The 14384-nt window shown below is 44.5% G+C and overlaps 1 protein-coding gene across 17 annotated transcripts in view; it reads left to right on the top strand.

Annotated features, from left to right (window-relative positions):
- Positions 1 to 14384, top strand: part of NRG1 (neuregulin 1) — a 2309699-nt gene that overhangs the window by 1929571 nt on the left and 365744 nt on the right. For 2 of the 17 annotated variants that reach the window (XM_069626367.1, XM_069626375.1), the window contains one exon: positions 8101 to 8183. The exons of the other annotated variants lie outside the window; for them this stretch is intronic. In XM_069626367.1, coding sequence (XP_069482468.1) covers positions 8101 to 8183 — 83 coding nt within the window. The remainder of the gene's footprint in view (positions 1 to 8100; positions 8184 to 14384) is intronic. 17 annotated transcript variants of the gene reach the window in all.

Below are 14384 nucleotides of genomic sequence, written 5' to 3' on the forward strand. Positions count from 1 at the left end.
ACCTCACAGCCCTACAGGCGTTGCAACGGAAGCAGCAGCTCTTTGCTGAACGGGCGTAGTGAACCGTCCTCTGCTACCAATATGTAAACAGATATACCCGAGGACCAAAGTTCGTGCTACACAATCACCATTCAGCAGAGTTTCCAGGGCCCACTGAACCCTCCCCGGGAGGACACAGACAAGGGCAAGTTAGAACTGTCCTCTATTTTTCCATAACAGACAGGGATCATACAAGAAAATGCATTTCCAGCAATCACAACTCCTGAGCCAGTGTCAGGAGTTTTGGTTAGCAAATGTCGTCACAACTTAGAACCATTCCCCAAAAACCTATAAGCCCATACTATTGGATGGCTGGGGTGGTAGTTCCTATAGAAGGCACCTATAGATCTTAGCTAACTGATCATTGCATGTCAGGTGGTCTTGCCTGAGACTTGCCAACATTGTTGCAGGGTTGCAGGACTACCGTTTGCTCTTGCCCATTACCTCCACTCTAGGATGTGTGCTCCCTGATTGGCTGGAGTGGGTCTCCTTAGGCCCGGGACCCGGCTCTGTTCTCAGCGCTATGTGTACCTTCTCAAGGTGATGAGAGACTGTGTCCCCATAGTTGCCACTGATACATCCACCTAGCATGAGAGACTTTCTGCAGGTTGCAACATTGTTGGACAACACATGTATCCGTTCTTGTCTTCTTCACTGGGATCTGCTCCTCTTTCCACTGCGGGTAAATGGCTATTGTTCGGCTCAACCTCATCACGTGGGAGAGGGCTGCTAAACTGAGCTTTTCGGCCTGCCCTTAGTGAGGATTTATTCTGTTATTTTGCAGGTGGCTCCCTGTCCCTGGAGCCAGGAATGTTGTGCTCGCCTCTGACCTTGGCTGTGAGCACCAGTCCTGAGCAGTATGCTGTAAAATCTGGTTTTCTTCGTCCCTTATTCTGATGCATGTGGCTTCGTGTAACTCTACTATAGTCATGCTATGATTTCTATATGTCTATATTGTACTATTTTCCTTGTGGGTTAGTGGTACTTGGCTCTTCCAGGTTCCTTGTATGACCGTGTAGTTCCATATGGTTAGTTGCAATAAGCGCCTGCAAGCTTGCTCTGCATTTCTTGCTTTCTTACGTTCCTTCTTTTTTTGCTAATGAAAGAAAATAAGAAAGATTTCTGACAGTATTTATATTTATCTGTCCTCTAACTACAGAACTGTGTACGCATGTTCTTCGTGTGTGTGTGCGTGTGTGTGTCCATGTAACTTTGGGTAGGGATGCGAGTTTGCTCCATGGCTAACGTTACTATATCGTGGTGTCTCTAACGACGTCAGCACAGCTGAATATTTATCATTAGCCAACCTAGGAACGGCAATGACTTAATAGGGTGCGGCTATACTTGTTGAACGCGAGGTGGCGGTGCAAGATGACAAAATAGGGGAAGAATTGAAACACTTTTATCGAGACCTTTATACTGCAGAATATGAGGGGGACAGGTCACACATTGATCAGTTTCTCGACCGGTTCCCAGTCTGAGTATTTCATGTGAGATGGCGGTCGCCCTGAAGGCCCCGGTATCTGAGGACGAGGTGATCCATACCATTGAACACATGACAGGGGGCACATCCCCGGTAATGATGGCTTCACAGTCTGTTTTTATAAAACGTTCTGCTCTACCTTAACGCTGTTGTTGACCAAAATGTTTAATAGTGTTCTGGAGGGAGGAGTGCTCCAGCACTCCATGCTTGGAGCCATAATAGTAGCGATCCCGAACGAGGGTAAAGACCCTATCCCAATTCGGTCATATAGACCGATCTCCTTAGTGAACACAGATGTAAAATAAAATTGCTGGGAAACAGGCTTGACCGAGTTTTGCCGAACCTCATTCATTGGGATCAGGTTGGATTCGTCAAAGCTCGCTAAGGGTCTTACAATGTGCGCAAGGTGATTGATCTCATCCATTAGACCCAGGAACAAGACTTCGATATATGTCTGGTCTCTATTGATTCCGAGAAGGCAATTGACCGTGTGAAATGGGTTTACATGGGGAAGGTGTTGCAGAAAATGGGGTTTGGGCCTCACTCTCGAAATTGGATCAGAGCTATATAAAGAGACCCCACAGCCAGGGTACTTGTAAATGGGATACTGTCAGCTCCCTTCCCCCTTACTTGGGGTACGAAGCAAGAATGCCCACTCTCCCCTCTGATGTATGCATTGACTATGGAGCCTCTGGCGAGTTCCATACTGGAGAATCCAGGGATTGGGGGGGGGTGAACTTTACATTATCTCTGTACGCTGATATTCTGTGCTATTTGGACAAAATCCACCATTTCCTTTCTGACCTCCTGGCACAAGTAGACTCCTTTGGCTCTTTCTCTAGCCTAGAGGTTAATATGTGAAAATATTATGTCATGCCACTGCATCTCACGGCCTGAAGCATACAGACCCACTCTCATTGGGGGATGAGAGTTGAGGTGGACATGATTACCTGTCTGGGAATTCGCCTTCCTTGGCAATTGCAGAATCTGGCAGCCATCAATTACAACTCTTTGATCAAAGCAGTAGGATCAGGTCTCAGTCGATGGGAACCCCTAACCCTTTTGTGGTACAGTAGGCTGACATTGGTGAAGATGAACATCCCGCCACGGCTGTTGCACCTGTTCTCATCCCTTCCAGCAAAGCTTTCTGAATCCTTTAAAAAAAAATGTAAATTCAATGGTGACTTTATTTATTTAGCAGGGTAAGAGAGCAAGGGTTAAGAAGACCACCATGACTGTGCCCAGAGACTTCGGGGGATTTGGGTTCTCAGATTTCTTTCAGTATTATAAGGCGACCAACGGCAGATTATCTTGGAGCATATGACGGATGACCTGGGTATGTATTAGATGTTCTTAGAAGACGTGCCTACCCACCCAAAGAAAGGTACAGATCTCTTGTGGTCCCTGATGAGGGTAATTCCCAATAGGGTACAATCTCAACCAAGCTTAGGAGTGGTGTGGTCCCTATAGAAGAGATGTGGCATTAATGATAACCTCTCCTCCTGCCCGTCACCACCAATGAGGTCATTCTGGGATGCGCCTGTAGATTTGGGCAAACATGGATTCCGACACTCACAAACCTGTGCAGACAAAGAGTTGGAGGGAGTAGGGCAACTATTTTCAGAGGGGTTGTTTGTGGAATTTCAGGTGGTCTCTGAGATGCTGGGGCGGGAGGCTATTAGTGTATTTGAATATATTCAACTAAAAGGAATCTTAGCAGACTCTAGATGGGGTATTGAGCTGGTACGCCCCCTCAAGCTATTCGAAAAAGTAATCGATAGCACAGCCTCCAGAATAAGGGATTCTCTCCAAACTGTACAGGGTGTTGGTGACTGCTGATACCACAGGGAGGCAAAAACAGAGTTTTGGGCAGAGCAGATCAGGAAGGAGATGCCAGAAAATACTTGGCCCAACATTTACAGGGTCACGTTCCATGGGAATCTTTTTACTGCAGTCATGGAGCACAATTCTAAAATGTTGTATAGCTGGCACTAAGGCTCTCTAAAATGTACAGCAGAGTATCACTATATTTCCAGAGAACATGTGGCCAATGACATCCTCGTTTCATATGTGGTGGTCATGTTAAAATGTGCTGTTCTGAGCTCCTGAATAATGGACACATTGGGGGTGCAGGTTGCGTTAGATCCTAGATACTGCTGGGTATTCCCGAAGGACAGGGACGATTATAGATACATCAGAATGTGGGAGGCAATGTTCTGAGCTGGGAGGCTGCCCCTTGCCCAGAAGTGGAAAAGCACATCCACACTGACTAAGTCTGACTGGATGACTAAGCTCTGGGACATTTTCACAATTGAAAAATGGACAACTATGGTTAATGATTTAATGGGGTATTTTCACCAGGATTGGGGTCTGTTTATTCTGAAATAGGGATATAGCAAACCCTGTATTAAGGTCTAGACAATGGCTGTTTTCGTGGTAGCCTTATCAAAGCAACATGTATCATTGTGAGGTGAGAACCCAGTGTCCCCTCTTCTGTAGAAGGACCTGATCTATGATCTGAATCCAATAGGTGGAAGTTGGAACGATTTTCATGTAGGGAACCTGTCTTGGATGTGACAATGTAATGAATATTAGCCTCAGCTTGTCTCTTGATACTGTTAGGGCATATCCACAACCAGAAGTGCACCAGTTGTATTGTATGGTGGGAAGAGGCGGGTGGGGGGTGGGAGGGGTTTGGTTAGTTTACATTGGAGTTGTCTCCAGATAATGTGAGATGACTGTAACCTTAAGAAATTTGTTTATAAAAATTAAAGATTAAAAGAAAAATGTAATGTCCTGTGTGTGTGTTTTGGACTAAAGTATGGATGTGGGTAGAGGTGCACTCGATAACGTAAATCAAGTTTAAGAGATTGTCAAGAGGTAACAGAACATTAAAGGGTGTTTCAAGGTGTTCTTGGTTGGATCTTGGCTACAAGATTATACAAATAAATATGTTTTCCTTATATCATTGAGTTCTTTAAGGGGAGGGTGGTTTAGGTGGTCAGCCAACACGTGTTTCGACCTCTCCGGGTCTTTATCAAAGCTCATACGTTTATATCCATTAACTGAGTGGTTTGGTGGTTCCCGAGGTTGGTTGGAGTTGATGCCCTCCACTGTTGCTCTAACCGGCCAGACCAATGCACATTGGGACCCAACATTTCACAGCCTATCGGGAGCAGCAGTGAAGGGCATCCACTCCAACCAACCTCGGGAACCACCAAACTAGGTCGAAACACGGGTCAGCTGACCACCTAAACTACCCTACCAATAAAGAACACAATGTGTTACAAACAACAATATAAGGAATAATCTTTCCCCTTTGTTTTATGTGCGAGGTATCTGGGAACACACAATTACTAATCCAAAAACAGGTGTGGGCAACACATCCACAACCCATGATCTCGCAGCCAATCAGTACAATTCATGTTTTCAAATGAACACAACAGAAAGTATTCTAGTGTAGCGCAAGAGGACTCAATCCCTGGTGCCCATACACCTCTACCTACTACATAAAGTCATGTCACAGATGGGATAAAGAACCCGCCAACTCCCGGGGGTGTTTCAAGCATTTTTATTACAATTTCTTGGCAGGATGCGAAGGGACGTCCCATCTCTCTCATCTAGAAGAAAGTTTCCTCCCTAACCCATGTGTCCCTACTCCTCAAGTTAATGAGGAAAACAAAAGAAATGATCCGATGCACATTTAATTTAACATATTTGAATCTACAAAATAGTTTTCAAGCAATGTTAATTTTTATGAAAAGTGTACAAAAGATACAACCTGAAAGTGCATGAAGTGCAAAAACATCTTCAGCACAAGAGCATTCAAATACCATACATGATCATTACAGTATATATCAAAATTAACAATTCATACTACCAGAATAAAAATACCTCAATCACTCCCTACAAACACTCTACCCACACAACAACCAACCAAACATACTAGTCATACACATCCAAATAACATACTAACATGCTGTCTCATCATACTGTGCAAACAACGCCATAAAGTAAAAAGCGCAATGCCTGCACACAAAGTGCTTGTTTAGACAGAGACAGGTAACTAAAACCTATAAGCAAAATGAACTAAAACACGATGTGCCACCACTCTGTAATAACGTGGCACCAAAGCAAATTCACACCTACTAAACACAGCATAACAAAAACATTCTTTAAAAGGGAAAATATTGTTTAAACAGCATTAGCCTTTTTGCCTACTTGAGTTTCGGCCAAAGTGGGTTTATAAAGTCGAAAGAACCCAGCCTTCTTCAGGACAAATATGGAGTGTTCAAGGAGTGGGGCAATGTTATTCCAGCCATCTGTGTGGAACCATAAAAATGTCCCATTAACTCTCATACTTCATAAACATCACTGTAGACCACTTTACACAGCCCATAGGCTAGTATAATTTCCTCTGGAAATGTATTGGGACCATGCTGAGGCTCCCTGGGACGGCCCATGTGCTTGGGGATGGTCGACCCAGATGGGAGACAAGTGTCCAAGGCCAGGGACATCACCCCAAGCATCCTGGAGCTCTGGCTGGCCAGCGTTACTGAATTTACCTCCAGGAAGGCAGGGGGACCCTGCAGGGGCTCCTGCGACTGCTGATGCACTTTAGGCTGGCCTGTGTTACAGCTTCTCCCTCCGGGAAAGGACGGGGAATGTGCTGGGCCTCCGTGGAACCACAGCTGGGCATGGGGATGTTCAACCCACATGGGAGTCAGCCGCCCAAGGCCAGGGACATGACCCCCTACCACCTTGGAGCTCTTGCTAGGTTTATTTACAGCTTCTCCCTCTTGGAAAGGATGAGGGCCCTGCTAAGGCTCCCTGGAACCGCTGCTGGGCTTGTGGACGGTCAACCCACATGAGGGACAGCCGACCAAGGCCAGGGACATCACCCCTGACCATCCTGGAGCTCTGGCTTACACTGCCAATCTGCCCCAGGGAGGACTACATGATATGCCCCCCATCCATTTGGGGCGGGGGAAGAGGCAGACACTAGTGTGCCCATCTGCCCCCAGGGTGGGCAAAACATACTGCCCCATGCTTTAGGGCCCGGGGGAGGGCCATTTACATAGTAAGCAGCCCCTCAACCCTCCACTTCAAAAACAGATCCGTGGTTGTCTAGTAGTATTCCTGGGCACGGATCGAGTGATGTGCGCCCAGCAATGATTCAAGGAAGGTGTCATTGGAAAAGGGAGAGTCTCCCCTATCTAACAACACCTCCCTTAATGAAACGGCATAGAAATGCCTGAGATCAAGCGAGGAACTTACCTTCCATTTCACCGCCGCATCCAGAAATGGCTGCAGCGGTGAAATGTACATTCAGTGTCACGTCAGCGCGCGTTACGCATGCTGACGTGACACTGAATGAAATCCAACCCCCGGGCCGCAAGGAGGAACCTCCTCCTCACATAGCCTTGGGAGCGATTGCACAAGCACAAGTGCCAAAAAGGATGGGCTATCTCGTCCTCGGCACTGGAAACGTTGTGCTGAGGACGAGATAGCTCATCCTTGACATTTAAGGGGTTAATATGTCTTTCGTTGAAGAGGTATCCGATCCTGTTGGGATGTTCCTTAAAGAGTGCTTTGGTCATTGTGTCCATTTTGATGAGTCATTCGTTGAAAAAGGTGTTGGGTTGTGCAATGGTGGTATTGTTATGGCAGCCTGTAATAGTCTGTTAACTTTCTTAGATTTGTGGATAGATCTCTATCCTGGTGTATTGAATGGCCAAGTTTTCAACAGTTTCTGAAATGTCATATGGTCTTCTGTTGTCCAGATTTTTTATCTGTCTAAATCTCCTTTGGGGACTACCTAGACTGGACCTAAACTACTGTCAAGGTTGGTTCGAAGAGGTTGTGCCTTTCAGACATGCACGCCCCACTCTGTCCTCTTCCTTTCATGTCCTGATGTTTATCTCCCTATCTCTCATAACAGTTCTACCTTTCTACTACTACTCTCCTCCTTCAAACTTCACCCACCTTCTCTCCTAATTCTCCATCCTCAGTCCCTCGATGTCTCCCTTTCTACAGTCTACCACCACCCTACAATGTTACTTCTCTCTCCCCTGCCACACTCTTCCCTCTACTACACTCCTGCTCTACCCTCTCCACTCCACTACTGCTCTCCTCTCTCCACTCCCCTACTATTCTTCCATCTCCACTCTACTACTACCCTCTCCTTTCCACTACTACTCCACCCCAACATTTACTCAGTCACTCTTTTTCTCCCTCAATCACCTTCCACTCACTCTCTACACTGCCCCTAATACTCTCTCACCCACCTTACACACACACTCACAACAAGGTACCACTTACTCTCACCTTCTCTCCAAAATGTCTGTGCACTCCAGTCCACTGTCTTGCCTCCTGGTATTTTTTTCTGCCACCTCCTCCTCCTCTGACCTAATAGAACACATCTTGCTGTTTCCTGTTCCCCTTCTTATCCGCCCCCCTCCTTCTGCCAATTGACTTCTTCCCTTAGCTAATCCCACTGTAACTTCCCCATCTGGGAGTCGTTACAAGTACCAAAATACATAAAATAGGGGCTAAGCCGTGCCCTTTTCCCCATGCAGGTCTCCATTGTTGGACAGATCGTGGCCCTGGTTGGGAAGTGTTCCAAATCGTGTCAGGGGGCTGCACCATGGCTATGTCCAAGGTAAGTAGTGGGAGGACCTTGGTGTTTTCAGCTATCCGCTCCACTGCACACTTGTAATCGTCTTTATCGTTACGCTCAGCAGTGGCTGCCAGAGTGCGGCATGCGCTATTGACATGTGGTGGTGCACAAGGTTCCTCGCAGCCATGCTGTCTGCTGCTCTGTTTGGTGGTCCTCACTCTTACCGATGGTCAGAGCAATCTGACGACTGAAGTAGTCTGCCAGGAGAAGCTTGTTGGCTGCAATCTTGCAGGCAGTCCACCTAGGCTTTGGTTGTTTGTTACAGTCTTAAATAAAAAAAAAATGGCAAGCATTTGGTTGAAGAGGTATGGGGTGGTTTTAAGTAGTACTGTTCATATACATGCATGCAAGTGGGGAGGGGACCCTCTGAAATGCCATTTTCCACAATGCGGTAGGAATGGCATTGGCTCTAACCCTGGTAAGCCTTCCATCCGAGGTCGAGGGAGGGTCCTATCCCATCCCCTTATGACAAGGTTTGATTACTGACGATGTGAGAATGGCCATATAATTCTGGCATTTGGGGCTGGTATCATTTTCAAAATCCTTCCCTTTCCAACATATATAATTGAGAGAGTAGCCTTACCTAGCAAAGAATATCCACAAGTCCAGTGGTTTTCTATGTGGACAGGATAATATCACAAGCTGTGAACAGCACTGTATGATGTAACCTATTTTCAGATGCCTCAACTGCCAGCAATATTCTCTGTTCAAACAGCAGCATCAGTGGGGCCACTTCAATTTTACCCCCTTTGGCATTATGTCATTACCAAAACAGGTGCCTAAGTGTTCCTGTCTCAGCACAGCTTTTCAAGCTTTTGGAAAAGGGTATCAAGCCTTCAGCACACAAGCATGCAGGGATGTAATAAAATAGTTGCAGTCTCTTGAGTTGAATTATTAGATGTTTGTTTTAAAGTTGAAGGACACATCGCCCACCAGGTCCTAGTAGGCAACACAGTCTGCAACCTCCTGGGTTATTCCATTTTTCCACCAGAACTGCGTTCTTCTAGGCACTATCCAGCATTAAAATCCTACATATTGTTATCATTTCGGAAAATGCTTGTGTCGCACTAAGAATCCATCACTCCCAACTTCACTGGGTTCTAAACTGCAGAGTTCTGGTAGAGGTCTGGATATTGGACATCATTGTCATGACACAGCTACCCTTGCTTATATTAGCCTGTTCTTACTACATAGTTGGCTACTTGATAGTGGTCTTCAGTGCTCAAAAGTTAATGCCTCAAAGATATATTATACTGTCTACTTATGCCCCTCCCTTTCTGCTGCTGGTAGAGATGAAGGTAGAGTCCATGCAAAGTAAAACAACAGTTGGCAATGGGAGAGTTAATTTGATATGTCCAGAGAGTGTTAAGACAACACTTCCATGCAAAACCAACCATAGGATGACGTCAGATGGGAGTAGGAACTAGAGTTCATTAAATTTACCTCCATAATGCTAGGTCATCATGCCACAACCATCTTTATGAATTACACAAGTGTGCCACCATTAAATATGCCCACCAATCTGGCATTGCAAAGTCACCTTTTAGGTTGGGCAATTTCTAGATTGGCAATTTGATCAAATGAATATCATAAACAGTGCATTGACATCTTCAAAGATGGCTGATGGAGATTCAATTGGGAGCATATGTTCCAGATATCAAAATTTTGGCATGCTGTTCAGTTTTATTGTATGGATTCTACCAGTAACAGAAAGGTAGCACATTCATCTTAGTGAAGTCCCTTTAATTTTCCCAATTACATGGACCTTATTTAGAGAGTAGATTTTATACATGTCACTTGGAGCATTTGTTTCTAGTTATGCATCAGTGAAGCATTGTAGCTTGAATGGCGCCTCACCTCCAGGATTCCAAGAGAGGCCAGAATGGAAATTTCAGAATTTCCTAGATTCCCAACAAGTGCTGGGAGAGCCACTTTAGGATCTGTAAAATACAACCGTACATGATTGGCATAAAGTATTCTATTTTCTATTTCCCCAAGATTATACACCTCAGCAAATCCAATCCCCATAGCCTTGCATGAGACATAATGATATCTGAAGTGTGCAGCAAAGTGGACAATAGGAACTAAGGCCAGGTTCCTCTATGCAAGGGAAAACAGGGGGATAACTTTCCACTAGTTAGCGGCTTGGTGGATAAGATATAGGAACTGTTCCATTCAAACAGTCTTGAATAGGTTGAATATTGTCTACTTAGACACAATCAAATGCCTTCTCATCTATTTATTTATTTCTAATGCGCCAAAAACCCACAGGTATCAGTGTGACATACACACTAGACAACATCTAGAAGGAAACAAGACAAAACATAATTAGGCGGTCAGGTAAGCTAAGGGACTACTCGAATAAATAAGTCTTCAAGCGTCTCTTCAATGTGGAGAGATTCCTTTCCTGTTGCAGATCAGTAGAGAGTATGTTCCATGCTAGCGTTTCTTGGGCAGACAAGGAACGGTCGTTCCCTCCCACCCTCTTAGTTTGAGGGCACACAAGGCGGTTAGCGTTACCGGAGCGTAAGGCTCTTTTAGGTTCATATTACACCAGAAATTCCTTCAAATTGGAGGGGTCTCTTCCATATGACACTTATGGGTCAAGGTATTTATTTTGAATTGGACTCTGGCAGCTACTGGGAGCCATTATAGGCCCTTACTAGGGTTGGACACATGCTCTCATCTGGGTATGGTTTTAACAATCGTAACTGCTTAGTTTTGAAGCACTTTAAGTCTTTGGATGCTGCCTTTACTAGCTCCGCACTGGAGTGCATTGCACTAGTCGATTCTAGGCATAATTATTGCCCTCATGTATGTTTTGCAATTATTGCTGTAGACAAAGGGTTTGACTTGCCTCAACAGTCTTAGGTAATATTGTGAGCTTCTCAAAGTGTTTTCACCATAAAGCTGTGCACAGCCGATATTGCTACATTGTTACCTTCGTTTGTTGAAATTCAAGTATGTGGGGTTAAGTTTGGCTCTAGCCTCTGAGGATATAAAAATCATGAGCTCGGTCTTTGATACATTCAGACACATCCAGTTAGATGACATTCAGCGACCAATGGAGTCATAAATGAGTGTTACGCTATCCAAATCTTTGGTATAGTCACCTATCACAGAGGGGTATATATATAAGAGATGGGGACTCCACAGGTTAGTTCTTCTGAACCAGATGCTGCATTATCCCCTTGCACCCAAGATTTCCTATTGTTTAGGAAGGAGTGGATCCAGCTTACTGCTTTCTCAATTGAGCCACCTGTTGTTATTAAGGTTTCTACTAGCTGCTCATGATTGAGGAGGTCAAATGCTGCTGACCGGTCTAGTAAGACTAGTTGTCAATTTTTGTTTTTATCCATGATATTTAACATTTATTATTGGAGGTCTAGCAAGGTGGTTTCTGTGCCATGATTCAGCCTTCAGCTGGATTGCCTTGAATGCAGGATGAGGTTGCATTCTAAGTATTCCTGAAGTTGTATGGCAGCCACTTTATCATCAATTGTCCGGAGGAATGGGACATTAGTGATGGGATTTAGGTTCATGGCATCTCTAGGGTTCAGGTTAGCTTTCTTTCGTGGAGTGTTCACTTCCACCTCTTTAATGGTGTTCAGTCTAATATTGTATTCAAAGGTAGAGTTCACAAAACGTGTGATGAAAGTGGAAAAGATTTTTGAGTTGCCTATGACGAGCTTGGATTGGATGGTGTCACAACTTTCTAGTACTTTGGTTACTTCCTTTAGAGATAATGGTTTAAATTCGAAGTTTAACCAGATGCCACTTTTATTAGTTCCTATCGTTTGGGATTGTGTATTGAGACTTAGGTATTTGACAATTTTTTTGTGTGCTAGTCTGATCTTCTCTCCGAAGGCCTGTTGGACTCAGGTGCAATCTTCATTATTGGGGGTAAAAGACTTTGGGGTCTTCGATTTCTACCAATATCTACAGTTTTTTAATATCTTGAAGAGTTTCTTTATGCTATTCTTTGTGCTTTCAATTTGGTTGATGAAGAATGCCCTATTGCAATTCTATAAGTCTTTTCTATAGTCTTCCATGTTGTCGTGTTTTGGTCAGTTTTGAATTCAATCCATGTACGCCCTGCCTGCCGCTTTTTCTTTTTAGCGTTTCTAGTGTAGGGGTGAACCAACTGTTGTGGTTCATTGCATTTCATAGGGGCTACCGGTTCTAAAATTATCAAAAGGTGGATTTTATATGAGGCAGTTAGAACATCTCGGGCATCTTGGTCGATAGTGGAGGTCATAAGCATATTTAGGCAGTTGCTTAAGTCACTTTATTAAGGTTCCTACTAATTACTTTTTTCAGTTTATTAAGCCTATGGGGGTGGTCTCTACAGGTAAGTAGATCGCAAACTCCACAACAAGGTGGTCCGACCAGACGCAGGGTTTGGTTTATATAGCATCAATTTTGAGGTTCCTGGATGCTACCCAGTCCAATATGTTAACCCTGATGTGAGTTGGGTCGTTATTGTGTACTGAAATACTAATGCTCTTGCGGTTTTGTTCCAATAGTAGCTCTTCTTTGTCTAAGGCATCGTTATGCCATCTATTCAGATGATCCAGTAGTAAACAGTGGGTCTGTTTATTCAGGCTAGTAGATACGTTAGTTCCTCTTTAAATCTTGGTATATCCACCAGGGGACGATAAACCAGTATGATATTAGCACAGCTATTGCTGTTCGGGTGTACTTGAGATGGATAACTTCAAAACCCTTACCACATTCCCAGTTCTTATGATAGAAGTTATAGGTTTCTGATACCACAAGGTCAATTTTTGGGCCACTAGAATCATCGAGCCATGTTTTGGTTAGGCATAATACGTTGATATTATTGTCCTCGCTGTATTCCCTACTGTCAATTGCATGTTTGTTCAGAGCCAGCTTGTTCAGGGATATACGTTATAAAACCGAATCCCAAAAACTTGAATTACAAAATTACAAAGCCCACTTGTTCGCATTTTGTAATTCAAGTTTTTGGGATTCTATTTGTCCCCCCGCTGGCCATTCAATGTATGCGAGGAACACCACTGCAACCCTGCAGACCATAATACCAAACTAGGAAGCGGGGGACACCTCTGCAACCCCGCTCCCCTTCTTAGGGATTATGGGATGTGATTTTTGTATACCAGGTCGAACGCACAGTAAACGTGTAGTCAACCTTTTTTTCAAAATTTTGGGGTAAACCTGTTTTCAGAAGGGACATTTTGATGGGTTCGCAATCCAACATATTGTCAATAGTCATTATTCACATGCTCTTTAGATCTGTCTTTGGTGACCTTTCCCGAAGCTGTGCTTCCAGGTCTGTCTTTGCAATTGTTATACTCTGTAATACTGTTTGGTTATTTGTGACACCTGTTCTTTCCTGGCTAGGCATATGCCCTGTTACTAGTGGCTGTGGTGAGGCCTTTACTGATGGGGAGTCAGCAGAAAGAATAGGGGGGCCAGTGATTGTAGGACCATTACTTGAGGTTAATGGTGTCTGGTCTAAGGCTGCTATATCGACCTGCATGTTACTAATTACCTCCAGAGGATTAACTGTAGGGGGTGTTAGCTTTAAGGTCATCAAGTTTTTGATTAAGGTACCTGTTGACAATTACTTCACATGCTGTCTTTTGTGCTCCTAATAGTAAGTTAAGGCTGGGATGTAGTGTGAATGCATACAGACTGTGATAACTAGCAGCCTTAATACCAAACAATTCACAAATGCAAAAGGGCACCAACCTGAATCAGAGCAGCCGTCTGGTAGAATGGAGAATCTATCTAGTTGCCCTACTCTTCCCCTGTGGCTAAATGGCCAGGGCAGAATAGAGCTTCCAGGGAAAACCTCTGGGGAAGAAAACCCTGGTTCCTGGTTCTTGCTGGATCAGCACCCTCCTAAGTGCTGGGTTTGAAAGAGGACTTCTCACAGTGGTGCAGTGGGCAGTTATCACCTAAAGGCACGGCAAGTACAAAGGGGGGAGTTAGTAAGAGCTTAGGCTTTAAAGCAATGGGTATTTAGGGTACATGAATGGTTGGATTACCCTCCGGGTGGAGTGAAAGGAGAGAAGGAGTGAATCCAATGGTGTGATAGAATCTTCAGGAAGGAGAGTAGAGCGTTCGGTAAGGCTGCCGCTTGCGGTTCAGAGCGGGCTGAGAACGTAAGTGACACTGGTGAACGGGTGTCGGAGAAAA

This window comes from Ambystoma mexicanum, chromosome 6p (assembly GCF_040938575.1).
Source record: "Ambystoma mexicanum isolate Mex_15411 chromosome 6p, UKY_AmexF1_1, whole genome shotgun sequence".
Classification (NCBI taxonomy): Eukaryota; Metazoa; Chordata; class Amphibia; order Caudata; family Ambystomatidae; genus Ambystoma; species Ambystoma mexicanum.